Source organism: Mirounga leonina, unplaced genomic scaffold, assembly GCF_011800145.1.
Source record: "Mirounga leonina isolate KUSES-001 unplaced genomic scaffold, KU_Mleo_1.0 Mir_454, whole genome shotgun sequence".
NCBI lineage: Eukaryota > Metazoa > Chordata > Mammalia > Carnivora > Phocidae > Mirounga > Mirounga leonina.
Window position 1 is genome coordinate 6,586,099 of NW_023270763.1, and position 21,339 is coordinate 6,607,437.

The following is a 21,339-nucleotide window of genomic DNA, read 5'->3' on the forward strand; positions in this document are numbered from 1 at the left end:
ATTTTTATTCCATTGAATGGTATTGGAAGCCTTCTCAAAATTCAGTTGACTGTAAACACATGGGTGTAATTTTGGACTCCAAATTCAATTCCATTGATCTTTATGTCCCTCCTTATGCCTGGACCACAACGTCTTGATCATTATAGCTTTGTGGTAAGTTTTGAAACTGGAAGTTGGAGTTCTACAATTTTATTCTTTTTTCTTTCAAGATTGTTTGGCCATTCTGGGTCCCTTACGATTCCATATGAATTTTAAATTCAGTATGTCAATTTCTACAAAGAAGCCTGCTAGGATTCAGATAGGGAATGCATTAATCTGTAGATCAGCTTGAGGAGTATTGCCATCTTGATAATATTAAGTTCTAATCCATGACCATTAGATGTTTTTCCATTTACATAGATCTTTGTTAATTTATTTCAACAATATTTGTGGTTTTCAGAGTACAGCACTTCTTTTGTTAAAGCTATTCCAAATTTCCCAATTAAACCATTTGGCTCTCAGCTTATATTTATGGAGAGATACCAATAAATACATTTCCTTGTTATAAGAAAAAGCTACTCCTAAGTATTCTGTTCTTCTTGATGCTTTGTAAAGGAGTATATTCCTAATTTCACTTTTGGATTTTTTATTGCAGTGTGTGAAATGCAATTGATTTTGTATGTTGATCTTGTATCCTGAAACCCTGCTAAACTGGTTTATTAGTTCCAATAGACTTCTATTGCATTCCTTTAGATTTTCTATGTACAACATTATGTTCTCTAGTAATAGAGATGCTTTTACTTCTTTATTTCCTCTATGAATAACTTTTGTTTCTTCTTTCTTTCTTACCTTTTTTTTTTTTTTTCACACATTTCCTGGCTAGAACTTCTAGTACAATGTTGAATAGAAGTGGTGATAGAGACATCCTTGTTTTGTTTAATCTTAGGGGAAATTGTCCAGTCTATATCCATGAAGTGTGGTGTTAGCTCTGAGTTTTTCATAGATGCCCTTTATCAGGTTGAGGATATTCCTTTCTGTTCCTAGTTTGTTGAGTGCTTCTATTGTTAAATGCTGTTGGATTTTTGTCAAATACTTTCTCTGCCTGTATTGAGATTACCTTGTGGTTTTTAAAAAATTTTGTTGTTTTATTGTATTATATGACCTGGAGTTGCTGGGATAAACCCCTCTTGGTTATGGTATAACCTTCTTTTGATATGTTGCTGGGTTCAGTTTGCCAGTATTTTGTTGAGGATTTGTGCATCCGTGTCATAAGACACATTGGTCTGTAGTTTTCTTGTTCTGTGTTATCATTGCCTGGTTTTAGTATCAAGGTAACACTGGCCAGGTAGAATGAGTTTGGAAGTGTTCCTACCTCTTCTATTTTTTGGAAGAACTTGTGCAAAATCGGTATTGACTGCACTTTAAATATTTGCTAGAACTCACCTGTGAAACCATCTGGAGCTGAGCTTCTTTTTGTCAGTAGTGTCTTCACTACTAACTTAGTCTTTTTGTCTTTCAGATTGCCTGTGTTTTTTGTATGTCATTTTCTAATTCATCTTTTTCTAGGAATTCTTCCATTTCATCTAATTTATTGGCATTCAATTGTTCATAGTATTCCCTGTAGTCTTTTTTATTTTTGTAATGTCCTCTTTCACTTCTGATGATAGTAATTGGAATCTCTTCTCCTTTTTGCTTGGTCAGTCTAGCTAAAGGTCTTTTGAAAGAATCAGCTTTTCTTTGTTTGAATTTTCTCTTGTTTTTATTCTCTATTTCCTAAGTTTCTGCTCTTGTCTGTATGATGTGCTTCATTCTGCTTGCTTTTGGTTTAGTGTGCTCTTCTATTTTCGGCATGTTTTTGAAAGAAAGCTGGGTCATTGATTTGAAATCTTGGTTCTTTTTAAAGGTAGGCATATATAGTAATAAATTTCTTCCTGGTCATTGCTTTTGCTACAACCATGAGTTTTGGTATGTGGATTCTTCATTTTTTGTATTCTCCAAGTAACTCTAAAGTGCCCTTTTGATTTCTTCTTTGCCAACTGGCTGTAATAGGAGTGTATGATGTAATTTCCACAGATTCATGAGTTTCCATGTTGTTTGTGTTCTTGTTTTCTAATTTTATTCCATTGTAGTTGAAGGGCATACTATGTATTATTTCCATCCTGACACAATTTCTTAAAAAGAGTGATTAATTAAAGTAGCTTATTATGGTCTGGTGTTTCCAAAGAGGCTCTAGTCCAAAAATAAAAGGCTAAGAGATCCAGGAATGTAATCCTGTTCCCTTGGTCACTCCAAAGATGTGGCAGGAGACACTGATCTGACTGTTCTAGTGGTGGCCCATATGTGTGACTTGCTCTGGCTCAGCCATTGGCTTGAAAGTTCAAGTAAAGGTCATAGAGGGAATAACTCCGATATGAATGAATCCTGGTGTCTTTTAATCCTCAGGTTAGTAGACCAAATTATAATTGCTCCAGGGCAATTTTGCATTTTCACTGATATTTCCATTGTTTTTTTTTTCCCTTATAGTACTGTTTCCATTCCTTATCCCAGTTTTTGAAAAATTAAATATCTCACTATTTCCAAAAAGTGTTACTGATTTTTTCATGAAATCTGTAAAAAGGATGAAGGAAAGTCGCCTCAAAGATAAACAAAAGGTAAATCTGGTGGTGGTTACATGTGCATGTTCACTTTTGATCTTTTATTGAGCTGTATTCATCTGATGTGCACACTACTAAGTATGTTTTTATTGTAGGTAGAGAACTATAGGGTTTAGAGCAGGAGACTTCTAACATTTTAGAGAGAATGAAGAAGGTAGCGGTCAGGGAAGGAGATAAGAAGATGAGTCAGAGAGACAATGTTTAAAATTTAAGAATAATGTTTAAAATTTAAGAATAAGCATGCCAACGAGTATGTCACTGCATAAACTTTGGTGAGAGAAAAACTACCACTTACCTTAAGTGGTAAATTGTCAAAGCATAAAAATTACTGTGTACAATCATTTTCCTGGTAGTATGATTTTGCCAGATCTTACATTGGCAAAGGATCCCTTCAATTCTAAGCCTCGTTTCTTACACATTCTCTAGTGGAAGTTCCCCTCAGGCACCTAGTTATGTTAAATTTGAGGATATCATAGTGTGGAGTGAGCAGGTGTCTTCTTTGGACCCTGAGGCTGCAAGCTGGCCAAGTAGGCTTTGCCTTCCTGAGGCCTGGCGGCCAGCACTAGGATGGATGTAGGACAGGAAGACAGGGTTGGTACTCCAGCATGTCTCTGAAGATTGTACAGAGTTCTGGGAGGGTGGGGCATTGGAAGATGTTGACATGGAAGCTGCCCGTGGACTCTGCAGAGGTCAGGGGATTGGTCTATGTGGCCATTCATTAAGAATTGAGGCTGGAAAAACAAAAGGACTGAAGTCGGGCACTTTCTCCTGAGCTAGTAGGTATGACAGGAGAGGGAGCAGGCAACTCTTGGGCCAGTCAGCTGTGTTCAAAAGCCAGAGAAGCTGAAGATCAGAGAGAGCAAGAACCAAAAAGCAATGGGACATAATGGCTGGATTCCTGTAAGAGAAATATTGTGCTCTCCAAGATTTGTAGCTGGATGTAATCATCAAGACAGTATGGCACTGGCACAAAAACAGACACATAGATCAATGGAACAGAATAGAGAGCCCAGAAATGGACCCTCAACTCTATGGTCAACTCATCTTTGACAAAGCAGGAAAGAATGTCCAATGGAACAAAGACAGTCTCTTCAACAAATGGTGTTGGGAAAATTGGACAGCCACATGCAGAAGAATGAAACTGGACCATTTCCTTATACCACACACAAAAATAGACTCCAAATGGATGAAAGACCTAAATGTGAAACAGGAATCCATCAAAATCCTTGAGGAGAACACAGGCAGCAACCTCTTTGACCTCAGCTGCAGCAACTTCTTCCTAGACACAGAGCCAAAGGCAAGGGAAGCAAGGGCAAAAATGAACTATTGGGACTTCATCAAGATAAAAAGCTTTTGCACAGCAAAGGAAACAGTCAACAAAACCAAAAGACAACCGACAGGATGGGAGAAGATATTTACAAATGACATATCAGATAAAGGGCTAGTATCCAAAATCTATAAAGAACTTATCAAACTCAACACCCAAAGAACAAATGACCCAATCAAGAAATGGGCAGAAGGCATGAACAGACATTTTTCCAAAGAAGACATCCAAATGGCCAACAGACACATGAAAAAGTGCTCAACATCACTCAGCATCAGGGAAATCCAAATCAGAACCTCAGTGAGATACCACCTCACACCAGTCAGAATGGCTAAAATTAACAAGTCAGGAAACGACAGATGTTGGTGAGGATGCAGAGAAAGGGGAACCCTCCTACACTGTTGGTGGGAATACAAGCTGGTGCAGCCACTCTGGAAGACAGTATGGAGGTTCCTCAAAAAGTTGAAAATAGAGCTACCATATGACCCAGCAATTGCACTACTGGGTATTTACCCCAAAGATACAAATGTAGTGATCCGAAGGGGCACATGCACCCCAATGTTTATAGCAGCAATGTCCACAATAGCCAAACTATGGAAAGAGCCAAGATGTCCATCAACAGATGAATGGATAAAGAAGATGTGGTATATATATACAATGAAATATTATGCAGCCATCAAAAAATGAAATCTTGCCATTTACAATGACATGGATGGAATTAGAGGGTATTATGCTAAGTGAAGTAAGTCAATCAGAGAAAGAGAAAGTATCATATGATCTCACTGATATGAGGATTTTGAGAAACAAGAAAGAGGATCATAGGGGAAGGGAGGGAAAAGTGAAACAAGATGAAACCAGAGAGGGAGACAAACCATAAGAGACTCTTAATCTCAGGAAACAAACTGAGGGTTGCTGGAGGGGAGGGGGGTGGGAGGGATGGGGTGGTTGGGTGCTGGACATTGCAGGGGGGATGTACTATGGTGAGCGTTGTGAATTGTGTAAGACTGATGAATCACAGACCTGTACCTCTGAAACAAATAATACATTGTATGTTAATAAAAAATTTTAAAAAAAGATTTGTAGCTGGACATTTTTGTTCATCGATGCCTCTGAACACTAGTAACTTCTGGATGTAAAGGGGCCGTATTCTCAGGAAAGAATTTAGGTACTGCACCCCTGTTTTATTTTTGACTTCACAAGTGACTTTTTGTCATTGAAATATCTCTTTCTGTTTCTAGCACCGAGTAGATTTTCTTCAGCTGATGATTAACTCCCAGAATTCCAAAGAAATAGACACCTATAAAGGTAAGTAAAAAGAGGTTCAGATGGCTCTTGATGGGGCGATTCAGAGAAAGGGGGTGGTTCTGAGGTATATGGAAGATTTTCAGCAGATGGAATATCAGAATATCAAAGAAAGACACATGTTCAGATACAAATGGTAGCCAGAGCATTTTTCAGAAGAACACAGCCACAGTTTGTTCATAGCTTGAAGAGCAATGATAGACAAAGCTGTCAGTGCTCTGCCACATGGGAGCTTGTTTCCAATGTCAGTCCTCCAGCCTAATCCAGATCCACTGAATCAGACCCTCAGCCTGAAAATTCACATCAAGGCTCATCACATCAGGAGGTACCTGACCCCAGTGTTGGTGACCTTCACTTGGAACACTTGGTTAAACATGTGTTCACTGGCTTAATCTATTCCAATTTTTTTTTCCTTTTGTAATTAAGAAGTAACTTGTGCAGGATGCCTTTGTGACTGTGCACATAACGGTGTTTGTCTTTAAACCATCACCTACTACTTTTACCATCCATGGATGGTATTTGACTAAAACCATTATTACTATGATGGTTGCAAAATGATGACTTTCTACTTCCACCATTTCTTCTACATTTGGAGTGATAGTCCATTGTTAGGGTGAGCTTTCCATTCATCATCATTATTATATTTATTTATATATGCCAGTATGATCTTAATATTAATAACTTAGTCTCTTACATCATTTTTTTAAATTTAGATTGTCAATTCTTTCAGATTTGTCCTCTAGAAGCCATTTAAGTGGGCTCCTATACCCATTTTTTTCGTTCTTCTTTTTTTTATGTTTTCTATAGATTTTGTTTTTTTATAGCAGTTTTATGTTCGCTGCAAAATTGAGTGAAAGACACAGAGATTTATCCCATATTCCTTCTGCCCCACCTACCTATAGCATCTCCCACTATCAAAATCCCTCACGTTGTGGTAATTTTGTTACAATCAATGCCCCTACAATGACAGATTATTACCACCCAAAATCCATAGTTTAAATTACAGTTCACCCTTGGTGTTGTACATGCTGTGGGTTTAGACATACTTATAATGATGTATATCCACCATTACAGCACATAGAGTATTCTGTATCCTTTGCCCATTTATTTTCTGAGCATTTCCTTGCATTCTGGTGTGAGACATTCCAGGTTTCTCTTCTGTTTCCCCTGATGAGCCCTGGAATCAGCCATTTCTCCAAGAAGCTCTGTTTCCTTTTAGTGAGAAGTGGTATTTAGAAAGCAAAATCTGGGATCTAGGAGTGCTCATTGCTACAAGGGTTTCTTTGTTTCTATTTCCTCTCAGTGGGCCAAGCAAAGAACATCAAATATATTTACACAGGACTGATGAAGATAAATATTTCTATATCCATAACCAGTGATGTAATTATGGTCTCTGCATCTGAAAGAAAAAAGGAGTCTTGATTTATAGTTGTTTCTATGACCGAAATATTCCCATTGTGGTCAATTTTAAGCTATCTATGGTTTGACAACCATCTCACAAAATTCTTGAATATATAACAGTTGATTCTAGAGAAAAATGATGGGGTTACTCTATCACACCACTAGTATATAATATATATAGAGAGAGATAGATAGATAGATAGATATAGATATATATAACTATGTCTACTTTTATTCTATCTAACCATCTCTCTATCTATCTAGTTCTACTACTTTCTGTGATGAAGGAAATATTCTATATATGCTTGGTTCTATGAACCACTACACACATGTGGTTATTGAGCACTTGACATGTGGCTAGTGTCACTGAAGATCTGAATCTTATATTCTATTTAATATAATTAAGTAAAACTTAAATATAAATAGCCACATCTGGCAAGTGGCTACCTTATTGGACAGCACAGCTCTAAAGTTTGATTATCATGGGGTTCATGGTAATCGAGAGCAAGAATTTGATAGTTGAATTTATCTACAGCAGCATCACAGAAAGTATGACTGGGAAATCAGAACTCTATAGACCTTTCTTACACTTTTTTATGGTTTTTAGTTGTGAATTATGTGTTTGTGGCAAGTGCCAAGTTCATTTCAGTGCTCTACATATCTAAATGTCCTGATACAGTTCTGATCAAAGAGATCAGAGCATGACCATGCTGTGTTTCTGCCAGGAGAAAATCAAAGGAGATGCCAACTTATATTCAGAGTGGGGCCGTTCACTAAGGAAGGTCACTGATTCAGGCCATGATTGAATAGGCATTGCTAATTCCATTCACTGCATTCAGCTTGTCTATATTTCTTGCCAGCCAGTACCCTGCTATTGACACATTCTTTCTTCTGCTCCTTTAATGGCATGGATTATCCTAGTTCTGTCCCACTCTTCTCACTTTGTCTGTGTCATAGTTTCTGTACACATTGGAGATCATCCACTTGAGAAGTTGTGTGCCAGGTCTTCTATTAGCTGAGACCTCAGAAAGGTATAATCTGTGCTTCTCAAGGTAGGTTGTGCACACAAATCACCACATCTCATGAAAGGTCAGATTTTGATTTGATACTTTTAGGGTGAAGTTTGAGACTCTGCATTTCTAATAATCCCAGATGCTGCAGATCCCACACTTTGAGCAGCAAGAGTTTATCTGTAGCTCAATTGTGTTCTCTTAAGTTCCTGCAAATATGTTTAGATGAAAGATCATTCATTTTTCCTGACAATTAAGCCTTAGCATTGCAAACTCTCTAATGAGATTTAAGTTCTGTTTAAGCTGGAAGGATTTAAATTTTCCTGGGGGAGAATGTTATCCCATGTGACTTAGGACTGAAGTCCTTTTAGGATTCTGGATACTGAAAACTCTGTGTACATTAGACAGAAATGCCAGCTCCTGAAATTACCTATCTGTGTTGCTGGGGAGGGTGGCATAAGCAGGAGCAGATGGCCAAGAATAGTATAGACCATGGGAATAACCAGATCAAGACAACTTCTGGCTTTTCTGGCTCTGAAAGGTAGACATCAGAGTGAAAATCACTGTGAGTTTGATTCTGAATTGCTTTTACATTTTTCCCCAAGGGAATTGGGAGTTTCCAATAGATTTCTCATCATCTAAACTGTGATGTTTTATATTCAGCTGCTCTAGCTAAAATGCCTTTGCTTCTTTTAGCTCTCTCTGATCTGGAGCTCGTGGCCCAATCTATTATCTTTATTATTGCTGGCTATGAGACCACTAGCACTTCTCTTTCCTTCCTTGTATATGAATTGGCCACTCACCCTGATGTCCAGCAGAAACTGCGGGAGGAGATTGATGCGACTTTCCCCAATAAGGTGAGCGGTACCTACCTGAAGAGGGAGTCAGGATAGGCTTGGTTATGTCTCAGTGACACACTAGCCCTCAAACCAAATGGGTTTTCATAGAAAGGTTTACTTCTAACTCATTAGCATGTCCAGCATGGGGGTGAGTCTGCTTCATATAGTTATTCAGTGATACTGGGGAAAGAGGCTCCACTTTCTTATACCTGCATTATCTGGAACTTGGGGACTAATTGTTGGCTGGGGAACAAGGAACTAGTGTTGCTCTCTTGCTTTTCAAATGTTTGGCCCTGAACTGACATCCATCTCATCAGTTCACAGCCGATTTGCATAGTTTCCCTTAAGTTCCCATGGGCTGGGAACTATGGGGGTCTTCATGGTTATTGGGTGGACAGTGAGTGTCTCTGCCACACACCCTATGAAATGGCAACCCTATTATTTCCATGTAACAATTCAGGAAACTGGGCTACAGAGAGACATCATAACGTTTTAAATTATCATATAACTAGTGGTGAAGAAGCCAAGCTAGGAGCCAGGGTGCCTAGATCCTGATCGACCTCTAACCTCTACAGTGTTGGCTCTTAAATATAACACCAGAGCTCCTGGGTGGCTCTGTCGGTTAAGGGTCTTCCTTCGGGTTGGATCATGGTCCCAGGGTCCTGGGATCAAGTTCCACATCGGGCTCCCTGCGTAGTGGGGAGTCTACCCTCCCTCTGCCCCCCGCCCCTGCTTGTGATCTCTCTCTCTCACTCTCTCCCTCTCTCAAGTAAATAAAAATATATATATATATATATATTTTATATCACCAAGTGATAGGCACATATTGACCACACTGTTTACCAATCCCTGCCCAACCTGGAGTTCCCTACTTAGGAAGAGACCTGGCCTCTCGGGCTGGAGTGGCTTATTTGGCAAACAGTGAAACCCTGAAGCAACAACAAGGAGACCCTTCCAGCAACAGAGGGTGGACTGAGAGTAGGGTTCTGATCCTCTATATAACGTTCCATAGAACTGAAATTGTGTGTCCACATTTGGTAGCATCCAATCCTACCCTTCTCTTGCCCTACTTGGGTTGAAAGGAAGTAGTGTCTCCCCCAATTATTTATACTTTTTATATAATAGAGTGTTTCTCTCTAAATACTGTAAATATAATTGAAAAGCTAGGAAGCAGGATATTTCCGCTAGAAGAATTTATGTGAAAGAGGGGATATTTTGTGTTGCATGTTCTTCTTCCATAGTGCAGATGTGTGACCCCTGTTTTGAAAGGGAACAGTGACTTCAACATATTTCACTTAAGACTAAGGGTCATAGGGAAGGACAAATAAAATAAGAGAAAAACAGAGAGGGAGGCAAACCATAAAAGATTCTTAAGTATAGGAAACAAATTGAGGGTTGCTGGAGAGGAAGAGAGGGAATGGGGGGATGGGGTAACTAGATGATGGGCATTAAGGAGGGCACCGGATGTAATGAACACTGGGTGTTATATGCAACCAATGAATCACTGAATTCTACCCCTGAAATTCATAATACACTCTATGTTAACTAAATTGAATTTTTAAAAAATTTTTAAAAAGATTAAGGTTCACAATCTATTAGTCACTTTAGTTCACATGAGGAAGAAAAACCATACCTGGTATTGGGAAGGATTCAGGTCCTGTTTAGGGGGTTGTCCCTGCAGTCTCCCCTTGTCATTACTATTGCACACATGTCAGTGGGCCATTGAGCAGGTCAAAGGACATGGTAGACATTAAAATGTCCATAAATGCCCTTTATCAAAGCAAATTATTCTTAGGTGTTCCTAACTCTTCAGTAGCAGTGTGTAGAGTGAGTTGAATGTTGATCCCAAATCTCAATGTATCAAAATCTGTTTCTTTCCTTCCAGGCATTGCCCACTTATGATGCCCTTCTACAGATGGAGTATCTGGACATGGTGTTGAATGAAAGTCTCAGATTATACCCAATCAGTGGTAGACTTGAGAGGGTCTGTAAGAAAGATGTGGAAATCAGTGGTGTATTCATTCCCAAAGGGACAGTGGTGATGGTGCCGGTCTTTACTCTTCACCGAGACCTGGATCTCTGGCCAGAGCCTGAGGAGTTCCGTCCTGAAAGGTACAGGGAACCCTGGAAAGGGGAACCCACCCTCATGTTGAAGGGTATTCTGATATTTCCTTAGTATAGATGACAAGCATGTGGTTGTACAATTATTTATTTGTACATCTTTTTATTTTTAGAAGTATTTTTCTTATTACAAAATGATCATTGTTGTCAAAATTTTGCAAACTGTAGTTGAGAAAAAAGAAAATTAATGTCATCACCAGTCACATACATCATTATTAATCATGTGATATATGTCCTTGTGGATATTTTTCTGTGCATACATAGATTACTAAAAGTTAGGATGGCATTATATATTTTTTGAACTACTTACTTAATGTAACAGTAAGCTATAAAAACATACTATATTTGTGTTTGTGATTATATGCATATACCATAATATACTTCACCATTATCTCATTTAAGAAAATGGGGCTTTTTTTCCCTTTAAGTTTTTCTGCTCTGTCTAGCTCTCTGAATTTACTCCTCACATTCTCACATTCCATTTTTGTAACCCTGGACCACAGATTCTGATAGCTGTAGTGTGAGAGCAGAGGCTGTTGAGCTGAGTTCACATCGCCGGCAGGAGGAACAACCTCCTGAGGACGGAGGTGTGCAAAGGTCCTGTGCTGTCTGTGGCTGCAGTCCTGTGTCAGCTCCCACCTCTGTCAGGATCAGGGGTTCATCCAAAGCAAGCTCATCTGCTCTCTAGCTGTCTGAGACATCCTCCTTGGAGGGTTCTTGAGCTTTCTGTTCTGATCATTCAGAGCAGAGTGTGGCTTTGGGTGCAGCTTGAATTCTGCTAAAGTCCGTGCTTTCCTGTTTATTGTATTGGTGAGCAAAATTTGGATGAACTTTTTAGGGATCTAGACGTTTAGCCCCTACCCCTAACTCCCTGCTGGCAGAGCCCTTCTCCTGTTGCATGGTGTCCCTAGTGCTAGCAATACATCTACACATAGTACTTGCTGAAAGAACTCAAGAATGACCAAGTCATCCGTTTTCTAGACCAGGAGACCTGATGGTTCCCATAAGCTCAGGAGTTCCCTCTCCTGTAGCTTCTCGAATGGAAACCAGAGAGCACTCCTGGTACTTGTCTGTGATTGATTCAGCCACGAGAGGAAGTGCTTACCTATGTGTGTCAGGGACTGTGCCAGGCGTATGAAATCCATGTATTAAAAGTGCCTATTATGGATAATTTTATTAAAGATTTTATTTATTTGAGAGAGAGAAACAGAGAGAGAGAGAGACGGGGGAGAGGTAGAAAGAGCACAAGTAGGGGGAGGGGCCGAGGACCAGAGAGAAGCAGACTCCCCGCTGAGCGGGGAGCTCAAGGTGGGGCTTGATCCCAAGACCCTAAGATCATGACCTGAGCCAAAGGCAGACCCTTAACCAACTAAGCCACCCAGGTGCCCCTACTGTGGAGAATTTTTGACATATGCACAAGCATATTCTATAGAGACAAGTCTATGAAATACTTTTAATGAATCTCTATGTGCCCATCACCTGCCCAACAACCACTAACCCATATCAGCTGCCCCATCCACACACCATTATAATTCCTTATCTGTTTTCCGTATTACTTTAAGCCATATCATCTGTAAACATTTCAGTATCTTCTCCATAATATAACGAGGTTTTTTTTCTTTTCATTCATCTCCTTTTTTAAAAAAATTTTTATTATGTTAGTCATCATACAGTACATCATTAGTTTTTGATGTGTTCCATGATTCATTGTTTGCATATAACAGCCAGTGCTCTGTGCAATACTTGCCCACCTTAATACCCATCACCAGGCTAACCCATCCCCCCACTCCCCTCCCCTCTAAAACCCTCGGTTTGTTTCCCAGAGTCCATAGTCTCTCATGGTTCATTTCCCCCTCCAATTTCCCCCCCCTTCATTTTCCCCTTCCTTCTCCTAATGTCCTCCATGCTATTTCTTATGTTCCACAAATAAGTGAATCCATATGATAATTGACTTTCTCTGCTTGACTTATTTCACTTAGCATAATCTCCTCCACTCCCATCCATGTCGATGCAAAAGTTGGGTATTCATTCTATCTGATGGCTGAGCAATATTCCATTGTATATATGGACCACATCTTTATCCATTCGTCTATTGAAAGGCATCTCGGCTCTTTCTACAGTTTGGCTATTGCAGACATTGCTGCTATGAACATTGGAGTGCATATGGCCCTTCTTTTCACCACATCTGTGTCTTTGGGGTAAATACCCAGGAGTGCAATTGCTGGGTCATAGGGTAGCTCTATTTTTAATTTTTTGAGGAACCGCTACACTGTTTTCCAAAGTGGCTGTACCAACTTGCATTCCTACCAACAGTGTAAGAGGGTTCCCCTTTCTCCACAAGCTCTCCAACATTTGTTGTTTCTTGCCTTGTCAATTTTTGCCATTCTAACTGGTGTAAGGTGGCATCTCAATGTGGTTTTGAGAATAGACCACATACTGGGTCACAAATCAGGTCTCAACTGATACCAACAGATTGAGATTATTCCCTGCATATTCTCAGACTATAATGCTTTAAAACTGGAACTCAATCATAAGAGAAAATTTGGAAGAAATTCAAACACTTGGAAGCTAAAGACCACTCTGCTTAAGAATGTTTGGGTCAACGAGGAAATCAAAGATGAACTTAAACATTTCATGGAAACCAATGAGAATGAAAACACATCGGTCCACAACCTATGGGATACTGCAAAGGCAGTCCTAAGGGGGAAATACATAGCCATCCAAGCCTCACTCAAATAAAATAGAAAAGTCCCGAATTCACCAACTATCTTTACACCTTAAAGAACTGGAGAAAAAACAACAAATGATGCCTAAGCCATGCATTAGAAAAGAAATAGTTAAGATTAGGGGCACCTGGGTGGCTCAGTCATTAAGCGTCTGCCTTCGGCCCAGGTCATGATCCCAGGGTTCTGGGATCAAGCCCCGCATCAGGCTCCCTGCTCAGCGGGAAGCCTGCTTCTCCCTCTCCCTCTCCCCCTACTTGTGTTCCCTCTCTCGCTGTCTCTCTCTCTCTCTGTCAAATAAATAAATAAAATCTTAGAAAAAAAAAGCCCTACTATTAAAAAAAAATAATTAAGATTAGAGGAGAGATCAATGAATTAGAAACCAGAAATACAGTAGAGCAGATCAACAAAACTAGAAGCTTGTTCTTTGAAAGAATTAATAAGATCGATAAACCCACTGGCCAGACTTATCCAAAAGAAAAGAGAAAGGACCCAAATTAATAAAATTATGATGAAAGGGAGAGATCACAACTAACACCAAAGAAATAGAAACAATTATTAGAAATTATTATCAACAACTATATGCCAATAAATTAAGCAACCTGAAAGAAATGGATGCCTTCCTGGAAACCTATAAACTACCAAGACTGAAACAGGAAGAAATTGACAACCTGAATAGGCCAATAATTCAGTAATAAAATTGAAGCTGTGTTCAAAAACCTCCCAAAAAACAAGAGTCCAGGGCCTGATGGATTCCCTGGGGAATTCTACCAAACATTCAAGAAGAAATAATACCTATTCTTCTGAAGCTGTTTCAAAAAATAGAAACAGAAGGAAAGCTTCCAGACTCATTCTAAGAGGCCAGCATTACATTGATCCCCAAATCAGGCAAAAACCCCATCAAAAAGGAGAATTTCAGACCGATATCCCTGATAAATATGGTTTCCAAAATTCTCAACAAAATCCTAGCTAATAGGATCCAACTGTACATTAAAAGGCTCATCCACCATGACCAAGTGGGATTTATCCCCAGGATGCAAGGGTGGTTCAACATTTGCAAATCAATCAATGTGATAGAACACATTTATAAGAGGAGAGAGAACCATATGGTCCTCTGAATTGATGCGGAAAAAGCATTTGACAAAACACAGCATCCTTTCCTGATTAAAACTCTTTAGAGTGTAGGGACAGAGGAAACATTCCTCAAGTTCATAAAATCCATCTATGAAAAACCCACAGCGAATATCATCCTCAATGGGGAAAAGCTGAGAGCCTTTCCCTTAAGATTAGAAACATGTCAAGGATGCCCACTCTCGCCACTATTGTTCAACATAGTACTAGAAGTCCTAGCAACAGCAATCAGACTACAAAAAGAAATAAAAGGTATTCAAATTGGCAAAGAAGAAGTCAAACTCTCTCTCTTCACAGATGACATGATACTTTATGTGGAAAACCCAAAAGACTCCACCCCCAAATTACTTGAACTCATACAGCAATTCAGTAAATGTGGCAGGATACAAAATCAATGCACAGAAATCAGTTGCTTTCTTATACACTAACAATGCAACTGTAGAAAGAGAAATTAGAGATCGATTCCATTTACAAAGCACCAAAACCCATCCATAAGATACCTTGGAATAAACCTAACCAAAGAGGTAAAGGATCTATACCTAAGGAACTACAGAACACTCATGAAAGAAATTGAAGAAGACACAAAAAGATGGAAAAACATTCCAAGCTCATACATCGGAAGATTAAACATTGTTAAAATGTCTATGCTGCCCAGAGCAATCTATACCTTCAGTGCCATCCCGATCAAAACACCAATGGCATTTTTCAAAGAGCTGGAACAAACAATCCTAAAATTTGTATGGAATCAAATATAACGAGTTTTAAATAATACCTCACCACAATGCCATTATCACTTTCCCCAAATACACATGTTTCCTTGATATAAATATGGAAGAATGAATTTGGAATAAAGTGTAAGTCTAACCTTCAAGGAATTTATAGCTTTGTGGAACAGATAGACAAAAACTCAGTAATTATAGTGATTATTCATATCCGTGAGTGTGATTATAGTGGAATAGCATCACGTGCCTATGTAAATCATCTGAAAATCTGATCTGTTTAAGTGGTTGGGGGTGGTCCTAGCAGGGAGGGTAGGGAAGTCAAGGGAAAAAATAACAATGTAAATCATGGGAGGCATTTCTCCTGCTTCCCTTTTCCATGGATAGATGACCAGTATCAGTCAGTGGAGGCAGGATCCTACCTTCAGTCAGGCTCATTTCTTGCTTGCCTTTCAGAGTGTGAACATCTCATCACCCTGAATATAATTCTAGTGTTTAAGATAAATCTTTTCAAAAGCATTCATCTCTCATCTCTTCAACAAGACTGAATGCTCTCATAGGGGAAGGGGTATCCAATGACCTGTAGCTTATAATTGTCACAGCAGATAAGCATACCAGGGTTTCAGTAACCAGCCCATCAAAATTTCCTATGTACGCCGGTTGAGAACCCTGAATATGTAGGTCTCATGGTTTTTATGTTTCAATGACTTGTTTCCAACTTGTATTGTGGAGCCAGGTTCAGTAAGAAGAACAAGGACAACATAAATCCTTATACACACCTGCCTTTTGGAACTGGACCCCGAAGCTGCCTTGGGATGAGGTTTGCGATCATGAACATGAAACTTGCCCTGGTCAGAGTTCTGCAGAACTTCTCCTTCAAACCTTGTAAAGAAACACAGGTCAGAGAGAGAACTTTCTGCAAAAAGAATGTTTTTTGGGTTTTTTTTTAAACTAAGAGATATGGAATAAAGGTCGGGGGGGGGGGGCTCATTTATCCTTAGTAATTTGTTCTATCAGCCAGAGAATCTATCTGGAGTCATCTGTGACCTTGAAAGTTAGTTCAGCTCTTGAGTGCCACATCTGTGGTTTATGACCACCCAGTCATAAGGGTCATGTAGTCAGTACCATTCATGTGACATCATTATGCACAGACCTATGATCCTGAGCAGTATTTTAAATTTCTTTCAAGTCCACTGAAAGGGAGGGAACATGTTGTGCATAGTCATGACATGCAGTGATAACCACGATGTGACTTTTGAAGGATTCTCTTCTCCACCATAACTTACAGATACTCTGGTGACCAAGGTTCTCAAACCCTCATTGTACATGGGAATCAGTGGGTTTGTTAAAAATCTGGATGCCCAGGTCATCTCAGAAACTCTAATGTAATTCTCCCAGAGTATGGCTTTAAAAGTGCCCCCATGATTCTCAAGGGCAAGCAAGGTTGAGACTCAATGGTGTGAAGCATGTCTGCCTGATGTGAAGGACTCCCAGGGTCCAGGCCATCCTGGCTACTTGGCTCTACCTTCCACAAGCCTGGCTCCGGTCAGGCTGTGCTTCCATCCCATCCCAATCTGTCATCATGAATGGATGTTTCCATGGCAGAGGTGACAGGATGTTTAGCAGTGTGGATGTCCACACAATAAAATGTGTAATAAACACTCAGTATTCAACATATCAAAATTAACATAATAAAATAAAATTTAAAAAAAAGAAAGAAAATTAACTCTGGCACTTTTCAAAATTGTTTGCCATAATGGCTAAGAATCTGTTTTAAATTTTAAACACTCATCCTTTTTCCTTAAAATTAAAATAAAAAAAGAACACAAGCCAATATGAGTGTGTCTCCAGCCTGGTACAAAGTATTCAATAGATATTCTGTTGAAAGAGTGATGGATGAATGCTTCCATGCTCCAGTCTTGACAGCTTACAGAGTAATTTTAAAGAATCAGAGATAGATGAATCTAAAAATAGTATTTATATGTTTGTAATGCATTATTGTCCTTCATGTATCTTGCTTGCTTTGCTTCTGTTGTTGGCAGGGTTTCATTTGTTGGTTCTCATATACTTAACTGTTGCAGATCCCCCTGAAATTAAATTCACAACGGTTACTTCGCCCAGAAAAACCCATTGTTCTCAAGGTTGAGCCAAGAGATGGGAGTATGAGTGGAGCCTGACTTTCTCTAAAGACTTTCCCTTCGTTCTTCAAGAAGCTGTGTCCCAGATCACCAGAGACCTCAATTTCCTTTGTGAGTAAAACCCAGAAACGAAGATGGCCTTCATGTACTGCCCGTGATGGATGACTAGGGATTCCATACATTCATTTGGCTTTTTTGGTGTCTGTGTGGAGCATTATAGATTGTGGAGAGTGAAGGAGGTGGTAATAATTGCCGGAGATGTAGACTCAGCCTGTCTGGTTCACACAGACTACCCTCAGTTAGTGCCAGCTACTCCCCTGAGCACCGATCAAGAATAAAATTTTCTCAACAATTTTATCAACAAACTTTAATGAAAACAAGAATTAGTGTCATGACTGTGCTAGAGACATTTATATCATATGCCTTACTTTGAATATTTTACGTTAACTATCACACTGAGCCAGTCAATCAACACCTCTTTACAAAAGTATTAACTGATGGTTTTGTGCACATTAAGGGGGAATCCGTAGAACTGATGAGTGAGAGCCAGCGACCATCACAGTCACTGGGTGGCTGGAGCTTGTTCAGAACTCCAATGTGGTATGTTAAGATAGGTGAGAGTTAACCCACTGTGACTTTGCCCATTGCTCAGAAAGTATATTCAGAGTTTAACTCTACAGGTTTTGGAGCACATGTTTTTTATAACTCTCTATTGAGACACTTAGTATTATATGATTCATTTTCATCTCATCTGCCCTGCTGTTCCAGGAGGCAGGGAACATGCTTTCTCTTTGTGTTCCAGCCTCAGCTCCCAACTGTCCCGACACAATGAACATGGAATCAGAGGTGGTTGATTGGCCAGTTGATTGGACAGAAAGACTAAAAGCATTTGTCCATTTCAGCTGGTATCAGAAGCTGCACAGGATTCTTCCTTTTCCTTCCCTCCCCTCCCCACCGCTTCTTTCCCTTCTCCTCTCTTCTCTTCCTTTGCCTTCCTTCCTGGATAATTCAGTCCTAAAGCCATAGGTGGGGCACAGCCAGGTGGGCAGCCCCACATTGAGGGTCAGGGGCAGAGAAGGGAGTCACAGTGACTCCAAATTAGAGACTGAGTAGAGTGGAGAGGGTGTCCACATGAAAGAGCAGCCTGGCATGGGTGGGAGCCCAAGCTTAGTGAGAAGGGTCCCCACACAGAGGGTTGGTCTGGCAAGAACCCCCGGACCCTAACTACAGTGTGGAAAACCCAAGTAGCATGGTGGGGGCATACATGAGTGTGAAGAGATAGAGTGAGGGTTAGTTACATGAAAGGGGATTGATCAAATAAGTAAATATATTAAAGCTACATGGTTTCAGGGGTTTCTCGATGTTGGAGAAGTGTCATGCTTTCCTATGGATACATGATAGATTGGTAAAGAGAGATAGAAATGCGTGTGTTTGTCTTTGTGTAAAAACACATATCCCCTACCTCTCTCCACAGACAGTTCTTAGAAACATGACATTGTAAGAGCAATGAGCATACCTTGTGCCCATTTTTGGCTTATAAATGTCATTTTCGACTGCAAGGAACTAGGGCTTTTCAGAGAAATGGCTGATTCCAGGCTGGGAGAGCACATGATGAGCCTGAAGCATCTTGTGCTACACAGTGATGGGGACACATCCACAGGACACAGAGCTAATGTGAGGGGTTTCACCCACCCATCAGGCACGATTTGGGCATCATGGTCACTAACGATAGGAAGAGATTGTAACCCATTGAATAAAACTGGAAAATCGAGTACATACATGTAGAAAGAAATACAGGGATAGATTACAATTGAAGAGGACACTCACACAGTTTCAAAGTACTACAGCTGAGACAGCCATGAGTTACTGAGGAAAGAGCAGCTCACAGAGCGGAGACCTGGCAGACCAGTGAGCCTCATCAGGAACAGGAGGAAGTGATGGAGCATCACCTGAAGGATGTGGTGAAAAGAACCCAGCGTCACCTCGGGGATATTCTTGCCAAGGAGGCAAACCTGAAAAGAAATCCCAGGAATTGTCAGATAAACCAAAATAAAGGACTATCTACTCCTAATCTGTAACTGGTGTGTAATCTTCTACAAAGTCACAGTCCTGAAAATGATAAAAAAGAAAAAAACAAGCCAGGATTGGAGTCACTTGCCCCCCCAACCCCACCACACAGCAAACAATGCCTAATTACCTCGATAGAATATCCCAGGAAGATGATAATTTAAAGGTCGTCTGAAATTTCCTGTTCGCACTAACGAGTCATCTGCAGGATAGAAACCCTGCAAGTCCATCCCCCAGAATGAAGGTGTCCTGGCCTGAAGCAATGCTTTCTTTTCCCTCTGTGCTCTTTCTGCCCCACCCTCCTCCCTAGAAAACCCTGCATTTTGTACACCTCCTGGGAGTATCTGTCTAGCTGGCAGGTGGGATGGTGCCGATTCATGAATCGCTTAATAAAACCAATTAGATGTTCAACTTGAGTTGCTGGAATTTTGTTTTTTAACAAAAGGCAGAGACAAACTAAGGAAGCGGTCCAGATTGAAGTAAAGAGACAAAGGAGGGGTGACATGTAACCTCAATGTGTGAGCAGGGTCCTTCTGCTATAAAGGACATTGTGGGGACAGGTGGGGGAATTGAGGGCTCTGATTGTTACTTGGAGTAATGTGTCAGTGTCCACTTCCGGAGTTTGTGGGAGAATGTCTTTGTAGGAGTTACAGGGGATTATGAAAAATAGCAGGTCAGCATTTACTCTGGGATGTGTCAGTAACATAGTTCTTGGAAGGAACTCTTCTAGAAGGTTGTGATTGTTTTTGGGAGAAGTGGGTCACAAAAGCAGCTTGAGCCTACACAGATCTTCCCGTCCCTTGCCTTAGTCTGACTTGTATTATTTAATACAACAAGGCAGCACCACACAGTGATTGAGAGATGGGGTGCTCTGAAGCTGAAGCTCCTGTGGTTTGAATCCCAGCTCAGTCCAGGGCTGAGTCTAGATCAATCAGTAGCTTTGGGTAAATGAGGAAAAGGTGTCCCCTTTGCATAGCTGGACCCACAGAACTTGGGCCACATTTCAGCACCTGTATGCCCCTTAGCTGAATGCCACTGTGCACAAATTAGCTTGGGCTTTGTCATTGTCTCAGGTCAGGTCCCTAAAAGTAGAGCCTGAGGTGGGGGCTCTGGAGCAAATGGTCTACTGCGAGAGTGCTCTCAGGAGAAAGGATTGAGGGGAGCTGGGTAGGGCAAGAGGACAAGCTGAGCAAAGCTGTGGTCAGGGTAGCCCGATCTCATGGGGAGCTCTGGAGCCAGAATTGTATTACAGAGTGGATATGACTGTGAGGCAGGGGCTGGCATTTTGTACCCCATCAGTGGGTCATCATAGACTGCCCTCCCAACCCCAGGAGGCACAAACTCCTAGGTGAAGTGGATTCAGTTTGGCTAAGAGTGATTCTCCAGAGAGTGGGGCAGCTGTGAACTCGTAAGAGTGAATACTGCCAGCAACTGGGGATGAGTACGCTGCCCAGCGACAGGAGTCTGGTACCTTCCTCCTCTACGTGGGACCTCGAGCTAATTAGTTAACACTTCCCGCCTTGGTACTTAGTGCCTCAGGTTGTGTAAAATAGGGGCATAATGCCAGTGCCTATCTGACATGACAATGAAACCAGATGATGTATGTGTGAGGTGTTTAGGACACAGACCTCGGAGCATGCGGCGAGCACGTAATCAATGTCAGCTATTACTTTCATAGCTGTATTATCCTCTGTCCTCAGGAGGCCATGTTCGTTTGGACATTTGGGTTCCATCCCTGTCGAGTCCAGCTTCAATCTGCCATTTGAGAAAGTAATTGCAGACATCTTTCACAAAGGTTTAACTATGAAGATATGAATGTCTCAGCTGATGTTGTCCAGGAATTTTCCAAGAACAATATAAACATCCCCCTTTTAGAAGGGCCTTTGTCAGATGATAATCAATATGTGAACCTCACTGAGATGGAGTGGGGA

General features: G+C 40.5%; 1 protein-coding gene across 1 annotated transcript in view; it reads left to right on the forward strand.

Moving 5' to 3' along the window:
• LOC117999383 (cytochrome P450 3A12) overlaps nt 1-19,714 on the forward strand; it is a 93,066-nt gene extending 73,352 nt beyond the window's left edge. Inside the window, exons 6-11 of the mRNA XM_034988445.1 lie at nt 2,503-2,630; nt 5,196-5,262; nt 8,367-8,527; nt 10,395-10,621; nt 15,940-16,102; nt 17,285-19,714. Of these exons, the coding sequence (XP_034844336.1) occupies nt 2,503-2,630; nt 5,196-5,262; nt 8,367-8,527; nt 10,395-10,621; nt 15,940-16,102; nt 17,285-17,380 (842 nt within the window). The 3' untranslated portion in view covers nt 17,381-19,714. The remainder of the gene's footprint in view (nt 1-2,502; nt 2,631-5,195; nt 5,263-8,366; nt 8,528-10,394; nt 10,622-15,939; nt 16,103-17,284) is intronic.
• The last annotated feature ends 1,625 nt before the right edge of the window (nt 19,715-21,339 follow it).